At 42.0% G+C, this 16607-nt stretch overlaps 1 protein-coding gene across 1 annotated transcript; it reads right to left on the bottom strand.

Annotated features, from left to right (window-relative positions):
* Window positions 1-440: 440 nt before the first annotated feature.
* Window positions 441-16234, bottom strand: LOC130204288 (vang-like protein 1). The gene is made up of 8 exons (XM_056430900.1): window positions 16161-16234; window positions 14791-14953; window positions 8561-8989; window positions 7766-7941; window positions 6771-6904; window positions 4600-4750; window positions 3386-3620; window positions 441-2172 (listed from the first exon to the last, which is right to left on the bottom strand). The coding sequence occupies exons 1-8, from the start codon at window positions 16229-16231 to the stop codon at window positions 1912-1914; spliced, it is 1620 nt and encodes a 539-aa protein (XP_056286875.1). The 5' UTR covers window positions 16232-16234; the 3' UTR covers window positions 441-1911.
* Window positions 16235-16607: the final 373 nt, after the last annotated feature.

Raw genomic sequence — 16607 nt, 5'->3', positions numbered from 1 at the left:
TATAAATAATAATAATAATCAAGTAAAACTATATAAAAACTGAAAATAATAATAATCAACGAAAATTAAATAATAACTACAAATCATAATAATAATCAAGTAAAACTAAATAAAAACTACAAATAATAATAATCAACTAAAACTAAATACAAAAATAATAAAAATCAAGTTAAACTAAATAAAAACTATGTAAAACAACCAGGGAGATTTATTGATACATCCATCCATCTATCTAAATATAGATAGATGCTGTGCCACCAGGAAATATGTGTGCACCTTTATTGTACCGCTGGTTAACGTCACTTTGATCCGGAAAACACATATTGGCACATATTTTCAGTGAAAAGAGAATCCACACAGCGGAGAGGCAATAAAGGGCGACATCACAAGGGCATTTAGCCAGAGATGTCATGACAAAATACAGCACTCAAATACCTTGACAAGGTTGATACAAATATTTATTCTTTTTACAAATGTGACTTTGACACAGTTCCTGTGAGTTTACACGTTCTGTTGTATAAAAGAAGACAAGGACAAAGCATTTTCGAAAAAGCAACCTCTCTTCTTCCTCATGTTCCCTTTCTTTTCCATTTTCCTCATTCTCTCCCTCCCACACACACACACGCGCGCACGCACACTCTAACTATAACTGAAGCACATGTGTAGTCAAGAACTATTTGCAACCATTGACACCCTAAAAGCCTAAACAAAACTACACCATCAGCGACCACAGTAACACTTGTGTGGATATAAATGTAACAACGTACCAGGCCTCATAAATACAAAGGGGTTTTTAAAAATACGGATCAAATATTCACACAGCGTTACTGTTCCGGGAGAAAGGTGGTAGCAGTGTGCCTCTGAGACACAACACTGGAAGCAGAAATACTGACACTGGGTGGAGTTCATTTACACTTGATATAAACATTTGCAATCTCTCAATGTCCTAAATATTGTAAAAATTAGGTTATGCATTGTCCTATAATGCAGGATTTATATTATGTGGACGGTGCTGTTATGTGCAGCTCATGATGAATTAAGATTTAAAAAGGGGAATTATGTTTTGGAATTAAACAGCATAAAGGTGGCGGTTTTAACTCTTGATATTAAAGGTCATCCACAGGGAGTGTCTCTCCCAGCCTGTACACGTGGTCCAGTGCATGCTGCACACACTCATCTGTACACACACAGTTAGTTCACAATCGATGCCCGAGACCATCCGTATTCAGCTGTACTGTGGTTGGCATTCAGTCCAATAAATTCCAGTGATTTTGACATTCACAAACAATGTCTGCGTGTATTTACAGTCTAAATACAGACAAGGTAAAAGGACTCTAACGAGGTAATACAAAAAAAAAGAAATTCAAGCAATGCAAAATGTTAATATATAAAAAAGTCTGGAGAGATAAAGTATATTCACTTATAAATACTGTACATACATCTGTAATATGGGACGTTTAAATAATTGTTGCCGAGACTGAAAGAGACAATCTTTTGGTAAAAACGGTTGCGGGTTATATTAAATATCCTGGCTACTATGGTAACGCTAAGGAGAAAGAAGAGACAAGTCAAGTGGATACTACACTTCTTCCTAAATCAAACACACTCCTCCTAAATCATGACCCCCTCCCCCTAAAAAAAAAAACTCCCGTGAAGGCTCACACTGGCACATGCAAATAAAAGAACATTTGCGTGAGGAACACCTGAACTGGATATTCTCTGTCGACCGTGACAAAGACAAGGACAAAAGATGCTCCATGTGAGGAAATTCCACACACGTAAGTAAAAAAAACAGTACAAAATTATTTTTGTTGTTGAAAAAGTCTGGAACAGTAAACAAAGTAAACAGTAAACAAACTGTAAATGGTAACAGTCCCGTAAGTCCAGATCAGCAGCGCTTGGTCCACTGTGTTAAACGGAGGTTTCTGATTGGAGCAGCAGTATAAACTTGTGAGACTTGGGGTCGATGAACTCCTCGGTCAGTCGGATGTACGGGATGCCCTTGATGTTCACAGCTAAACTAAAGTCCAGACACTTCAGGAGGAACTCGGACCCCTCCTTGACGCCGCCGGTGACGGAAGCCTCGCTGACCAAAGTCCACTGGTCGGCCATCCAGCGCTCGGGTCCGTACTGCAGGGTCGGACTCGGGGCCAGGTAGGCCTCCAGGAAGGCCTGGACACACAGACACAGACCATGAAACTCTGTGTTCACCAAGAACATCACTTTGTGAAGGACATATAAGATGTTTTTTTTGATTTGCATAATTTTGGCCACCATTTGGAATTACAAAAACATGATTATCGATCTGGAAATACGTGGACATTTCTCTTTTTCTTTTGGGAGTGCCACTATCCCAGTTTTCTGTGGCTTGAAATATTAACGACACATTATTTTCTGGAATTCCAATATTTTATTTAATCCTCCTGTTAACTTCAAATGTACTAACATCAATTACCCTTGAGGTCAATTTGACTCCAGCAATTTAAAACCTCCAGAAAAGTATTATAATTCAAATTATTTCCCAAGTTCAAGTGGCAGGTACTTTATGTGTGTTTGTTGACTAACTAAATAGTCCTTTAAATAAAAAAGTACATGTTTGTTCATGTTGCCCATGTTATTCGAACTATCAATATCTTCATGGGAACCATATTTCCCCTCCCCACATCATGTGTGACTACAGCTATGGTTATGTTCAGGGCCCTATAGTTTTTTGAAGATTATAAAAGTACATGTTATAGTGACCTCAATATAAGGCACGTGCACAGGTAGACCTCGTGGTGCTCAAGCTCCTCCCCTTTTGCCCTGGATGAGAAAAGTGCCCCTTCTGCTGGAGACACATTTTTTCTTCATTAATAAGTATTTAAGAATAAAGATTACTCTCTGTCATCAATACCCTCCAAATGTGTTTTGGTGTCTGACATTTATTTGAGTTCTTGTGAGAATTTGGCCCGACATGCTCCCCCCTCCTCCTCGTGTGTTTATTATATGGTATTTTTCACTTCTATCATTTTGTAAATGAAAATAAATTGTAATTGTTAATAGAAAACATGTCATTTTGTTCAGCTCTCATGTCTTCTCACGACACAATGTGTTTCAGGTGTTGCCTAGCAATCAATTACTTGCTTAACTTACAGTTACAGTGATCAATAGATAAATCATTTTGGCGATGGGTGCCCTTTTTTGGGGTTTGAGCACCCGCCCCCCGACATGTCTGTTCACGTGCCTGCTCAATATCACCCAAAACAACTTGGTATAAATTTGGAAAAGTCATAAAATATGAAGCAAAAAACACCATGTCAATCTTATATTTTGAGACCACATTGAATGGGGTCAAATTGACCCTAAAGGTCAAAGAGAGAGAGAGAGGTTCAAAAGCCAAGCTCACCTTCGGGCTCATGTTATTGACGAGGCAGAACGCGAGGTGCTTCTGGATGCTCTCCATGCTGTGGCAGTGCTGCCTCCTGGTGGTGCGGAGGTACTTCTGCAGGGCCCGGGCCATGGAGGGAAATATAGCCAGAGCGGCTTCACGCACATCCATGATGTCGGACGGTGTTGTACGCTCGTCCTCTTTCTTCATCCGTCGGACGTGTGTGAAGGCCTCCTCCACAGCTACCACCAGCCTGACGAAGAGGCAACACACACACGGCTGTTAGTCCTTTTCCATGGACATGGAAGACATAACACAGCTGGCTTCATCCGTCTGTTACATAAATGTTCCTTGAAGTTGTATTATTATATATTTACACTACCGTTCAAAAGTTTGCGGTCATTTAGAAATGTCCTTATTTTTCAAAGTAAAACACTGTCTTTTTCAATGAAGATAACATAAAATGAATCATAAATACACTCTCTACATAGTTAATGTGGTAAATGACTGTGACTAAACCCTTTTTATGTGAGCGTAGCTGAAAACAGTTATGCTGGTGAGAGAAGCTATAAAACTGGCCTTCCTTTGAGCGACAAGTTTGAAGAACAACATTAATATTTACAATAATTTTTATTTTATTTCTAACCTTGTCAATGTTTTCACTATATTTTCTATTAATTTTGCAATTCACTTAATGAATAAAAGTGAGTTTTCATGAAAAACACGTAATTGTCTGGGTGACCCCAAACTTTTGACCATATATATATATATATATTACTTAGTATAGAGAAGGGCCAAAACTTTTGAACTATTTTCAGCTATTGTAACAAATGCGAGTCGCTTCTCACTTGTTTTCTCACACTGATGACTCCCCCCCCCCTCCTCTCTTTCTCCTTCTGTTTCATGGATGGTGGAGGTCTGAATCATGGTCCATGACTACTGCTAATTATTCATATCTTCTGTCATATTGAATGTTTATGTAACTCTGGGACACTGTTCATCTGGTCACATGACATCTATTCTTCTGTCCATCCTGGAGAGGGATCCTCCTCTGTTGCTCTCCTGAAGGTTTCTTCTCTTTTTTCCCCGTGAAAGGGTTTTTTCTATTTCTCTGGAGTTTTTCCTGATCCGATGTGAGGTCAAAGGTCAGGGGTGTCGTATGTGTACAGATTGCAAAGCCCTCTGAGGCAAATTTGTAATTGACGGATCCGTGAGTCGTTCCCGTGACTCACCTGGCTCTACGTTTACGGACTCTCCTCTCGTAGTCGGCCTCTTCGTAGTACAGCTCGTTGGGGGCGGTGTCTTTGCGCTTGGCGGCAGCTGTAACCATGGCGCGTGACTGATTCCCATTACCGGGCTGCGCTCCTGCAGTGTTCCCCGGGGCTGCACCGAAAGGGGAGGACAGAGGCAAATTGGCCATATTAGCTTTTATCAGGGAGAAAATAGCACCTGACCCCCAGCAGTAGCTCTGATTAATGGGCTTTATCTCAATCTGAATCGTGGATAGAAAGGGGGGTGTGGGAGGACAGCTCCACTGTGAGTCAGTCTCTTCAGTGTTACATCCATTGTATAGTTTGGCATGCATGTTAATCTGTGTTTCTTATCTGGGGCGTCCTGCAAATCCATGGGTCTCAGTCACAGAGAATGTTAATTACAGAACTGAGAAAAGAGGAAAATTCCTCTGGAAGCATGGGAGTTTCTCTGATGCAGAAAGCAGAGAATATTCATTATCTGTACGCTTCAAAGGCCGTAGTTCTCGTCTGATCTGTGAATTTACTGGTTGGTGTGAGGAACTCATAAAGCTAATGGAGCTTTGCACAGCAGTATATTAGTTCCTGGGATTTTATTGTGGGGGGTGTAACGTCTGGTGGATATGAATGAAGATCAGAACCGTTTGGGGGGGGGAGGTTATCGAGAGTCAACGCTGCCGGTCAGGTGAGGATATAAATCATTAATAACCGGATCTGCATATGTGTGATGATGTGTGTATGTGTGTGTGCAGGTGAGAAAGAGATGCTGAAAGTCGCAATAACATATGGATGAAAAACTAGTCTAGTGTGTACTGTAGTAAATGTGGGTGAACACAAGCCTCTTTACATTTCTGGCCTACATATTGATGCAAGAGCGGAGCCATTTTAAGTGATTGTGAATAAGAAAGAGAGGGGGGGGGAGCACGAGGCGAGCTTGAGACGGGCTGAGCAGGAGGGAGGAGAAATGTGGAAGTATGTGAGGAATGAGCGTTACTTTGATGAATTATTTAGGGCCTGAAATTCCACGGGCCCCCTAGAGGCCTCTGCGCCGCACTTTGATAGGGTGGGGGTGGGGTGGGGGTGGAGGGTGGATCGAAGGGGCTGTGAGGACAGCGTATCCTAGACTGCAGCCCTGCCGTAGATCATCAAATCCACTGTAGTGGGGGTTTATGGGTCGTGAACAGAGGAGCATTTCAACGGGAAAAGAGTGCAATATGTGACATTACAAGGTGTGTGTGTACGTGGGTGCAGGGAGGCCACACTTCAAGAGCACTGCAGCGTCACAGTTGGCATGTGTGTGAGTGTACTGTAGTAGGAGTGCTTGCCACAAATGCAATACATACGGAGGCTTCAGAGTGCAGTAAAGATGGAGGGAACCGAACCGTGAGATTCGGGGCTTCCTGTGATAAACTGCTGGGCGGAGTGATGTTGAGGACTTTAATCTGTACTTACTGTCCAAAAGGTACTTTCTCAGTTTGTGTTTAAAAGCTGCTCGGAGAGGGAGATGGGAAAACATCACAAGAAGAGAGCAGAGGCAGCGGAGGTTGTATGTAAACCAGGGTCCTGACTACAAAGACTTTAACTCTGGCTTAGAGCCAACGAATAGCAGCCTTACGATAGATGTCAAGTCTATGAAAACTCTCTCGTAGCGATATCAAACCGCTCAGCTCCCGACACGCCAGCAGAAAACATTTGAACATTTCCCAGGACTATTTAAATTCAGTGAAAAGTGTAACAGCTCAAACATCAGAGCTCGACACAGTGAGCTGTGGCTCAGGTCTCCTGCTACTCGTCAGTCCGTAACGACGCCCGACGTCATACATTTAATATATATTTAAAACTGTCCACCTTCTCATTACGCAATATGCAATATTGTGAGAAAATAGGACATAAAAAAGAATTGGGATTTCAGTTTTCCCACCATTTTGTCATTTGGTGCCACCGGTCAGCAGGTGTCACTGCCCGTTACCATGGAAACAGGGCTCTCAGTTGAGACTCACCCTGGGGGCTGGCGAACTCTTTAAGCCTTAAAATAAGTTTCTCTTTGCATATGAAACCGTCTTAAAGTAGGCCCCTGGGAACCAATGAAACATCAGGAGAAAAATCCTGTAAAAATCCAGAAGGTACTGATTTGAAAAGAGGAGGCGACTCACCGTCCACGTTGTAGACCTTCAGCCCCGCCAGGTGTTTGGCAGCGCGGTGTTTGGAGGCGGAGAGCAGGGCTGGGTTATGGAGCGGGAAGTCTCTGTAGTAATACTCCAGAATGGACAGAGCGGCCTTCTGAATGCTGCGTGAGAGGAAAGAGAGACGAGGCGGGTGAACGCCAAGACGCGAGAAACACAACGTACATCCCGGCTGACTGAATTACGCCCTGAAATTACATTTGAGGGCTGAAGCCTGATGAAGTGTGTTATTATATTGCTCCTCACACGTTTAGCGTTCTTCTGTAATGTTGTCGGATGTGACGACGACGTGTCGACGCGTGACATTTGTTTGGAAGCTATATTTAATACAACGTGTGTCCGTGTGTTTCTGCCTCTGCATTGGCATGCAAAAAATAATAATTACATTTTTCGCCTCATCACACAAATCTAATTGACACAGTGATCTCATAGATGTGTTGAAGTCATACAGGAATAAAGTAAGATGGCCGCCTCTGTGCACTGTATCGCTCCTGCCCTCAATTTCTAGACAAGGAGGCTCATGGGTAACTGCCTGTGCCCGTCTTCCCTGGGGATGTTACACACATGCTTCCTCAGTGTATGACTGTGACCAAGTGCCTGTGTGTGTGTGTGTGCACATGTGTACTGTACAGATAATAATAATAATAATAATAACTTTATTTATATAGCACCTTTAAAAACAGTTTACAAAGTTCTCTACAAGAGAGTCAAGGCAAAACAAATAGAATAGTAAGATACAAATATAAAATTAAAATAAAAAATTAAATAAAAATAAAAAATTAAAAAATTAAAATTAAAATAAATAAGGGGAACCAAAGATCTGCATAAAAGGACGACATCACTTAATAGCTGTTCTATAAAAATGGGTTTTAAGAAGTAATTGAAAAGAAGTTACTGATGGGTCATATTCACATGTATTTATACTTCCTTTAATCCTCCTACTTCCTGAGGAACTCTACACGTACCTGAGCTGCCCGATGTTGTAGTGGCGTGTCTCTCCGTCGGTGGAGCGAATGACGCACACGCTGTAGCAGGGCTGGAGGTGGCGCAGCTCCAGCAGCACCACGGCCAGGTAGTGGACAAACAGCTGGGAGTCCACAAGGGACACGGCGAACTGGACGATGCCGTGGTAGTCCTCATCCTGCTCAGACACATGAATGAAACATTTACTGCGGGATGAAAAACAATTATTTCATTGTCTTCCACTTACACTACCGTACAAAAGTGTGGGGTCACTGAGAAATGTCCTTATTTTTCAAAGTAAAGTACTGGGTTTTTTTTCCAATGAAGATAACATTAAATGAATCATAAATACACTCTCTACATAGTTAATGTGGTAAATGACTATTCTCTGGTTGTTAATGAAGTTTATACATAGGTGTATAGAGGCCCATCTCCAGTGTTCTAATGGTACATTGTGTTATCGCCTTAGAAGACTAACGGAGGAGTAGAAAACCCTTGAAAACCCTTTTTATGTGAGCGCAGCTGAAAACAGTTTTGCTGGTGAGAGACAAGTTTGAAGAACAACATTAATATTTCAAATAAAAAAACATTATTTCTAACCTTGTCAATGTCGTGACTATATTCTTGATTCATTTTACAATTAATTTAATCAATAAAAGTGTGAGTTTTCATGGAAAACACCAAACTTTTGAACGGTAGTGTCTGTATAACCGGAAAAGTGTTATTGAGATGAATAATCTCGTTCTCTGGAGCGAGATAGGCAGCAACAACTCGTTACAGACACAGCTCTAACCCACCTGTGCGTCGAGGATCCGGACCCCATAGAAGAGCCAATAAGACATTGTGAGCAGGAGTATGAGTGTGGTGAGGAAGGCGCGGTACACACACACTCTGGGCAGGCTTGCGCGGCCCGGCTTGAGGAACAAAGCCCACATGGCCAACAGGAGGATGAGGAGCTTGAAGGCGATGGAGAGGAAGAGGCCCTCGCAGGCAGCGCCACACGCCTGCAACCGGTCTGGCCACAACACGGCCGGAAGGAGCAGGAAGGCCAGGGGAGTGGCCAGCACCAGCAGCCCAACACACACGCCCACCACCAGGGGGAGGTAACGTCGCAAGTCTTGGGTCCGATCGTGCATCCCCTTCCCAAGGCCGACCACTTCCTCCTGGGAAATACTCAGCTCGGAGGTGCCTGTCACGGCGGTGGTGGTTTCCCCCCAGTTATCATCCTGAGGGAAGAAAGGCGAAGGAAGGGTTAAAAGCCAGAGATGTGTATTTAGAGAAATTGGATTGTTTATTGATGTCATCCTGGTTTTATCAAGTATAAAGTTCAGTACACGCTACCAGCTGTGGAGACATTGGTACAACTGGTTATTTATAAAGCATTTGTAGTTCTATGTAATTTACTTGTGATTTTGTAAGTTTTTTATTGTATTTGAATGTTTTCTACTATCTGGACCTTGAGTCTGAAATAAAAGTTTGATTGATTGATTGATTCTATGTTGGTACTTCACCCAAATGACCCCAACAGCTTCTCTTTAAGCTGAATTAAATGAGATTTATGGCCCCGGGGCATATTATCTCACCTTATTATTTCCTTTTCATACATCCATTACATTACATGACATGCCATTTAGCAGACGCTTTTATCCAAAGTGACTACAATAAGTGTATTCAATCAAGAGTACAAAGTCAGAACAACAAGAATCCAGAAAGTTACATTTCTTCAAAAAAGTTGAACTACAAAAGTACCATAAGTAAGAGCCAATTAAGTGCCACTGAAGTGTTAATCTGTTTTTTAATCCAGATATAGCCGGAAAAGATGTGTTTTAAGTTTCCGGCACTGTGCAACATTTACATTTGTGTCCGAAGAGCTAAGGGGCACATTCTTTAGTGATATTAACACATTCATTATAGTTATTTGATCCAGTGAATAGAAATAGTGGCCGGTGCAGCTTTAAATGTCAAATGTTGTGAGCGCAAACAAAAACTAAATCTGTTCACCTTTTGGAATCGGGGTGGGGAAGAACAGATCAGATATCATATAGCATGGGCGACAACAAGCACAACTATCTGCTTTCCTTGGAACCCCCCGAGCAGTGGTGTCAAACTCATTTTCACCGTGGGCCACGTCAGCATCACGGCCGCCCTCAAACCTCAAAGGGTTGTAACTGTAACACTGTAGAAACTACTCCAGAAACTACTGTTAAATAACTCTCTTTGCATTTAGAACTTAGAGAAGCGCTATATAAGATTGAAGGTTATTTGATTATTGTTTATTTGAGTGTAGTAATATTGTAAATAAGAATATTTATCTATTATTATAACATAAATCCATTTAATTTGAAACCTTCAAAATAAAAACACATTAAATTTTTCTTAAATTTCTTGAAGAAAAGATGATCACGTGTCTTTCAAGCCATCAGGGGCCACATGAAACGACGTGGTGGGCCGGAATTGGCCCGTGGGCCTTGTGTTTGACACCTGTGCCCTAGAGGTACCTTTGTTATTTTTAAATGGCTGACAAAAATAGAGTGAGAAACTGCTGAATGAACTGGTAAATATAAACCTGCATCTGACATCCATTATGGTGTTTCACTACCGTCTTTGCATGAGCAATCGTGGATTTGATGGATCACCGTTCACGCGGCGAATCCTTCGTGCTATTTAGACGTGTTTCATTTTATTTTTATTTTTTTTAGCCTCATGATGACAGGCCTTTGAAGTCCCATTGAAGTAATGCAGACTGACAGTGCTGGAAAAAAAGATGGCAACATATGCGTGTACTCACACACACACACACACACACACACACACACACACACACGTAAAAGATGGATCGTTCCAGGTCCATCAGAGCAAATTAGAGTCAATTATTTTTCTTTTCGCCAGCAGGGTCATTTTTAGCATAAATATTTCCAAGAAAGAGCAATGGGGAATATAAATGAATGACACAACTGCTCTAAAGAGGTATTTCCTTTTTTTGTGTGCGCCTGTCATTAATTCAAGTAATTAACAAAGCATTATTCCCTAGAGCGTCACCGCATTGTGTATCTGTCCAACGACAACCAATCACAGGAACAGCAGCTGCAGAGGCAAGAGTGAGGGCTGGAAGAAAAGACTGAACAGATAAGCGCACACACACACTGACACACACACACACACACACACACACACACACACACCAAAGCACATCAAGCAGTCACAATGCAGACAGCAGACGGTCACATTCACCGGTCGTATTCCACTGTAAATTATGCCTTTTAAAAAGTTTACATAACGTTTGCAGATGAAAGGAACCTGCTGCCGTTTGTGGAACGTGAAATATGAAATTGCCGTTTGCACATTTCCAATCAGGAGAAGGCAGAATGAACACGGTGCATAAATATGAATCCCGTCCTCCATTGCTGTTCACAGCTAATTAAGTCCACCTTGCTGGAGGAGGGGGATGCCAACCGGAGCCAGAAGATGAATGAGCATGGGAAGAGGAGAGGGAGGGAAAGGGGGAGCGAGAGGGAGGGAGGGTGGCAGTAGTTTAAGGTGTGGAATATAAGTAATAAAAAAAAGGAGGTGGGGGGAGGATCCAGAAGCAGGATTTCATTCTGGGTGTCGGCCTTCCAGACTAATGTGTGAGGCCAGAGGTCAGATATGTAAGTGCAGCGTCAACTCCATTTAGTATCCAATCTCATTTCTAGTCCTCTCACATCCTCTTTCCCTCCCTCTTTAACAGGCTCCAAGGAACCAAGTGTGAATTCAAAAACAACATCCTATTAATCTCCACAGTTCATTCTAAACCGCGGAAAGCACAGTTGACTAAACAACCTCCACTTCAGCTCCACTTATACATCTGTTCTGGAGCTGTTCTTGACAGCATTTCACATCCTTCCACAGATAACGTTTGCTCAGTTGACGCTGTCTTTTAAATTCAGCAAAGGGGTTTTCAATTTTTTTTCCTTCTCCATTTTAGTCGATATAAGTGACACAATCTTGAGTTTGGCTGTGCTTACAACACAGTGGGGGTGATTATAGAGCTCAAAGAAGCTGAGAGTCAGCAGAGAAACCAGAATGTTGGTGTCACTCATCACTCTGAGGGAGTAAAAAAAAAAAAAGTTTACCTCGTTTGGTGCCGTAGACTATGTGCATATATTGATATATATATATATATATATATAATATATATATATAAATATATATATATATATATATTTATATGTATATATATTTATATATATATATACAGTATCTATATCTATATCTATATATATAAATATATAAATATATATATACTTTTTTCTACTGTGATAATGTTAGCTGTGAAAAGTCACGGTCAGGTAAATAGACACAGATGGTTTATACGCGGACGAGCTTTTATTCTCATGTCTCCCGTGTGAGAGGAACAGGGTATCGCTTCCCGAGCTACTACACCATTAAAAACCAGCCATTAAGTCTCAGTGGATTAATCCCAAAGATTAACACGACACTAATCAGACCGGATCTCTACAGTCAGTCAAGCGAGGAGGAAGAGTAAATGAGAGAGGATTAAACTGAAGGGTTACAGAAGGGGGGGGGGGGGCTGCTGCCGCCTGCTTGGCAGTCTTTCTATCTGGCAGAGGGTGTATATGGATTGTGGGCACAACAACACAACAACAACAACATACTGATTTACACAGTTCACACCAAACACAATAACCGAGCCCGAATGGCGGGGGTTGAAATGATATTTACACATTAGTGACACTGTTTTTGTTCGAATCATAGGAGCTATGGGACAAAAAAAGAAATGGTCCGAGATTAAAATGTCTGGCACGATTCCTACAAATCAAACTAAACTAAATATGCTTCTCCCCGTACGCGTCGGTATTCCTAGAGCTCACATTGTGTCTCGAATTCACTGCCCTGTGGCACGAAATAACAACGTCTCAGTGACAGTCCTGGTCTCTATGACTCACACACACACACACACACACGCACACACACACCCACACACACACACACACACAGACACCGAAGCTGTGGTCCAAGATCGTATCCTGATGTCATAGGCATCCGTGTAAACATTGAGGATTATTCATATCAGCTTTCCCCAAAGTGGCGCTCGGCTGGATGCTCAAGCTAATCTCAGTGTGTGAGGACGTCTCTGTGCACTGGAGCCCGTTGGTGTGTCAGCACCATCGGACACAGCTCCACCCACAAACACCACTGGCTGGGGTGGACTTTTGGTAATGCTGCTGCTGCCGCTGTGCCGTTTGGACATATTTGTCTGAAGGGCGAACCCAGAACAATGGCAGGTTACCTTACACTGCGGATAACGGAGGTAATGTTGCGAGCCGACGATCACAAGACGTGGTGGAATGTGGCTGCAGAGCAGAGCAGGCGCAGCAAACAGAGGCCAGCCCTCTCCGACATGGTCAGAAAGTCTGGCTGAAGGCGTGTCTTCATCATAATTATTAAATAATACTATATGGTCTCTATAGGACACAGGTGTCAAACACAAGGCCCGCGGGCCGAATTCGGCTCGCCGCATCATTTTATGTGGCCCCTGACGGCTTGAAGAAAAATCTCCCGTGCTTTTATTTTGAAGGTTTCAAATTAAATGGATTCATGTCGTAATATTAGAGAAATTTTCTTATGTACAATATTTCTACACTCAAAAAAACAATAATCAAATGCAAAGAGAGTTATTTAACAATATGTTCGAGGAGTTTAAAAAGTGTTTCCGGCCCTTTAAGAAGTCGGCCATGATGCTGATGTGGCCCACGGTGAAAAGGAGTTTGACACCCCTGCTATAGGACATCTTTTCCAGGCAGCTTCAGACCTCAGCGTCCCTACACGCACGCACACACACACACACACACACACACACACACACACACACACACACACACACACACACACACACACACACACACACACACTTTTTTTCTCTTCCACACATTGCATACACAATGACAACATGGACTCTTTTTCCTAGAGTAGGTCAGAGAGCCTGTGAAAGAAGCCTGAGGCAGTTATTTCTAAAGAGCAATAACTCCTTTTCACTTCATTTAGTTGCTATTTTGCTTCTCACTCCATAAAAAATAAAAAAAGTTATTGCGGCTCATCTGCATTTAAAGGAATAGTCATTTGACATTTGGGGAAATACTTTTTCTTGCTAGAAAAGATCGATAAAAGTCTCGTATCTGTCCGCTAAATATGGAGCTGTAGCTACAGGAGGCAGTTAACTAGAAACAGCCTGACTGTGTACTAAGCAATAGCAAACACCTACAAGCACCTCTAGAGCTCAATGTGTTATATCCTGTTTGTTTAATACACAAAAATAACCACAAAATAAACCATACAATTTGATTGGGGGTTATGCCAGGTAATCGGACAGTGGCACAGCAGTGACTCCAGGAAGTCTGGCACAACCTCCTGTAAAATTACAACTTAGTTTATTGTGCAGATTATAAACAAGAAATGATAAGTGGAATTTTGTAGGTGCTGGTATTTTGGATTTATTTTCCTTTTGGCTGTTTCCAGTCTCTGGGTTAAGCTCTTTTTTTAATCTAACTCAAAATAAGAACTACGTTAGATATTGGTCAATCTGTAACCTCTGCTCAGCTACACATGTATTCTGTCTTTGAGCTGCTTTATCACAGCATTCTGCTCCCCGGGTTCACTTACAAAACTATTTTGCTTGCAGAGTTTAGCAAAATCAGCTTTGTGGAGCGACCGCGATCAATTCGCTTTCAAAGTGATCAGACACTAGAGTTATACCCAGTATCACACACACACACACACACACACACACACACACACACACACACTGTGATAGTGTTGTCCGTATAAATCTAGGCCTATAAGATGGGTTCTAATCCTCTGACCGATCTGATCCCTTGTCACCGTTGTTATTATGTGTGAGGCGCTTTGGCATCGGGCAACCAGCTGCTCTGAGGACGAGTTTAAAAGGTCACGGAGTTCACAGTTCAAGCTGTAAACGGATTACTGGGCCTAAAGGAATAAATGACATGATTAGTTCTGTGTAACATACCTGGGCCTCGTCCTCCTGCTCCCCTGTTGGCGTGGGTTCTCCTGGCAGCGCCTCTCCATTGTGAACGGGGGAGTCCTGGGAGGGCGTGTCGGGGGGGTTGATGACGACGGACCTCTCAGAGCGAACGCTGTCCTTACTGCTGCTGGCCTTGTGCCGCTCACGGCTTCCACGAACAGACACAACAGGAATATAGATGCAGGAAGTTAGGATCGTTAAAACATATTATCATGGGATTTTTTAAATTTTGTATTACTTATTATTAATTCATCTGGTGATATATTTCTTGATTTATGATTTTGTCTGTAAATAGCATTGGACAATTGTAAATAATCACCCTGATTAATCAGATGCTGATGTATTCAAAGTTCCTGTAACAGTCCTCAACCCCAAAATCCAGTTAACTTAATAATAATAAATAACTCAAAGAAAATCTGAAAATCCTTATACATGTAAATCTCCAACAACTAAATGTTTGCTTGATATGTGACCAGAGAATCAATCACTAAAATATCACACACATACATTTTCTATTGATCAAAAAAAATCTGAATCGAATAATCATTTCTTAAAATGTCATACATACAAGCAGAAACTACTCAAACACAAATACACGCGTACAACTTTGTTTGAATCACTTCTTAAAACCCATTTTGATAGAACAGCTTTTAAGTGATGTCGTCCTTTTATGCAGTTATTTGGTTCCCTTAATGTAGTTTGTCTGTTTTTTATTTAATATTTACATTTTTCATGAGTCTATTTGTTTTGCCTCGATTCTACGTAGAGCACTTTGTAAACTTTGTTTTTAAAGGTGCTATATAAATAAAGTTCTCATTATTATTATTATCATATAAAACAAGAGCTGGCACAAATGATTAATCAACACATAAGGACAATAATAATAATAATAATTCAAACTTATATAGCACTTTTCTAAATACACAAAGACGCTTTACATGGGGACAAGAGACAGACAATAACAGAGTATTTAATAGTGAAATAAATAACTAGCTGCAGTCCCACCGCTGGTGGAAATGGAGATAGAAATGGACAGAACGGGAATCAAATGTAAATCAGTGAAATAGGTTAGATTCACTCAGCTGTGACGACCCTAATCCACAAACTCTGTCCGTCTCCATCTCTCCGTCTCCTTGTTCTCTCTCTCTCTGGGTCTGATTCATTTGTCTACAACCCAACACAACCCAACTGAAGACAAACACAACTCACATGTGCACTGAAGTTATGACATGAAATGCAATAGCGAAAGCTGCTGCTGCGAAAGCTGCTGCTGCGAGAGACGCGGCGCGTAACGGGGAAGGAAGAAATAGACGGATGCACAGTCGGAGGAGGAGGCGGCCGGAGAGGAAACATACCCGTGTCGGTTTGATCTCCCCGAGCGGCTGGAGTGATAGGAGTAGCCCGAGTGGGTCGACTCGGTGTCCATTCCAGCAGTTAAAAGCCGGTAATTGGCCGGGGGGTGGGGGGGATGAGGAGTAATTGTTGTGTGGCAGGGCGGGTAAGTTGGCAGCAGCACTCAGGAGGAGGAATGGGTTGCTATAGAAACGGGCCTCAGGAATCCACAGATACCCCAGATAGCCGCTTTAGTAGCCACATTGACCTGCAAGATGGAGAGACGGGGCTTACATCAGAACCTGCAATGTTCAACCAATAATGCATTAAATATCATATTACAGTCAGTTGTCTGGTGTCTGTATGTCTCCACCTGCATGTATGTCTCTTGTTGTTGTTGTTTACCTGTCTGTCTGCTCTTATATATTTAATTTACTCTGCATGCTTTTATGTTCTGTGTCTCTGACGTG

Source organism: Pseudoliparis swirei, chromosome 2 (assembly GCF_029220125.1).
Source record: "Pseudoliparis swirei isolate HS2019 ecotype Mariana Trench chromosome 2, NWPU_hadal_v1, whole genome shotgun sequence".
Lineage (NCBI taxonomy): Eukaryota > Metazoa > Chordata > Actinopteri > Perciformes > Liparidae > Pseudoliparis > Pseudoliparis swirei.
The sequence above is the reverse complement of the archived record's forward strand: the minus strand, read 5'-3'. Positions and strand labels throughout refer to the sequence as shown.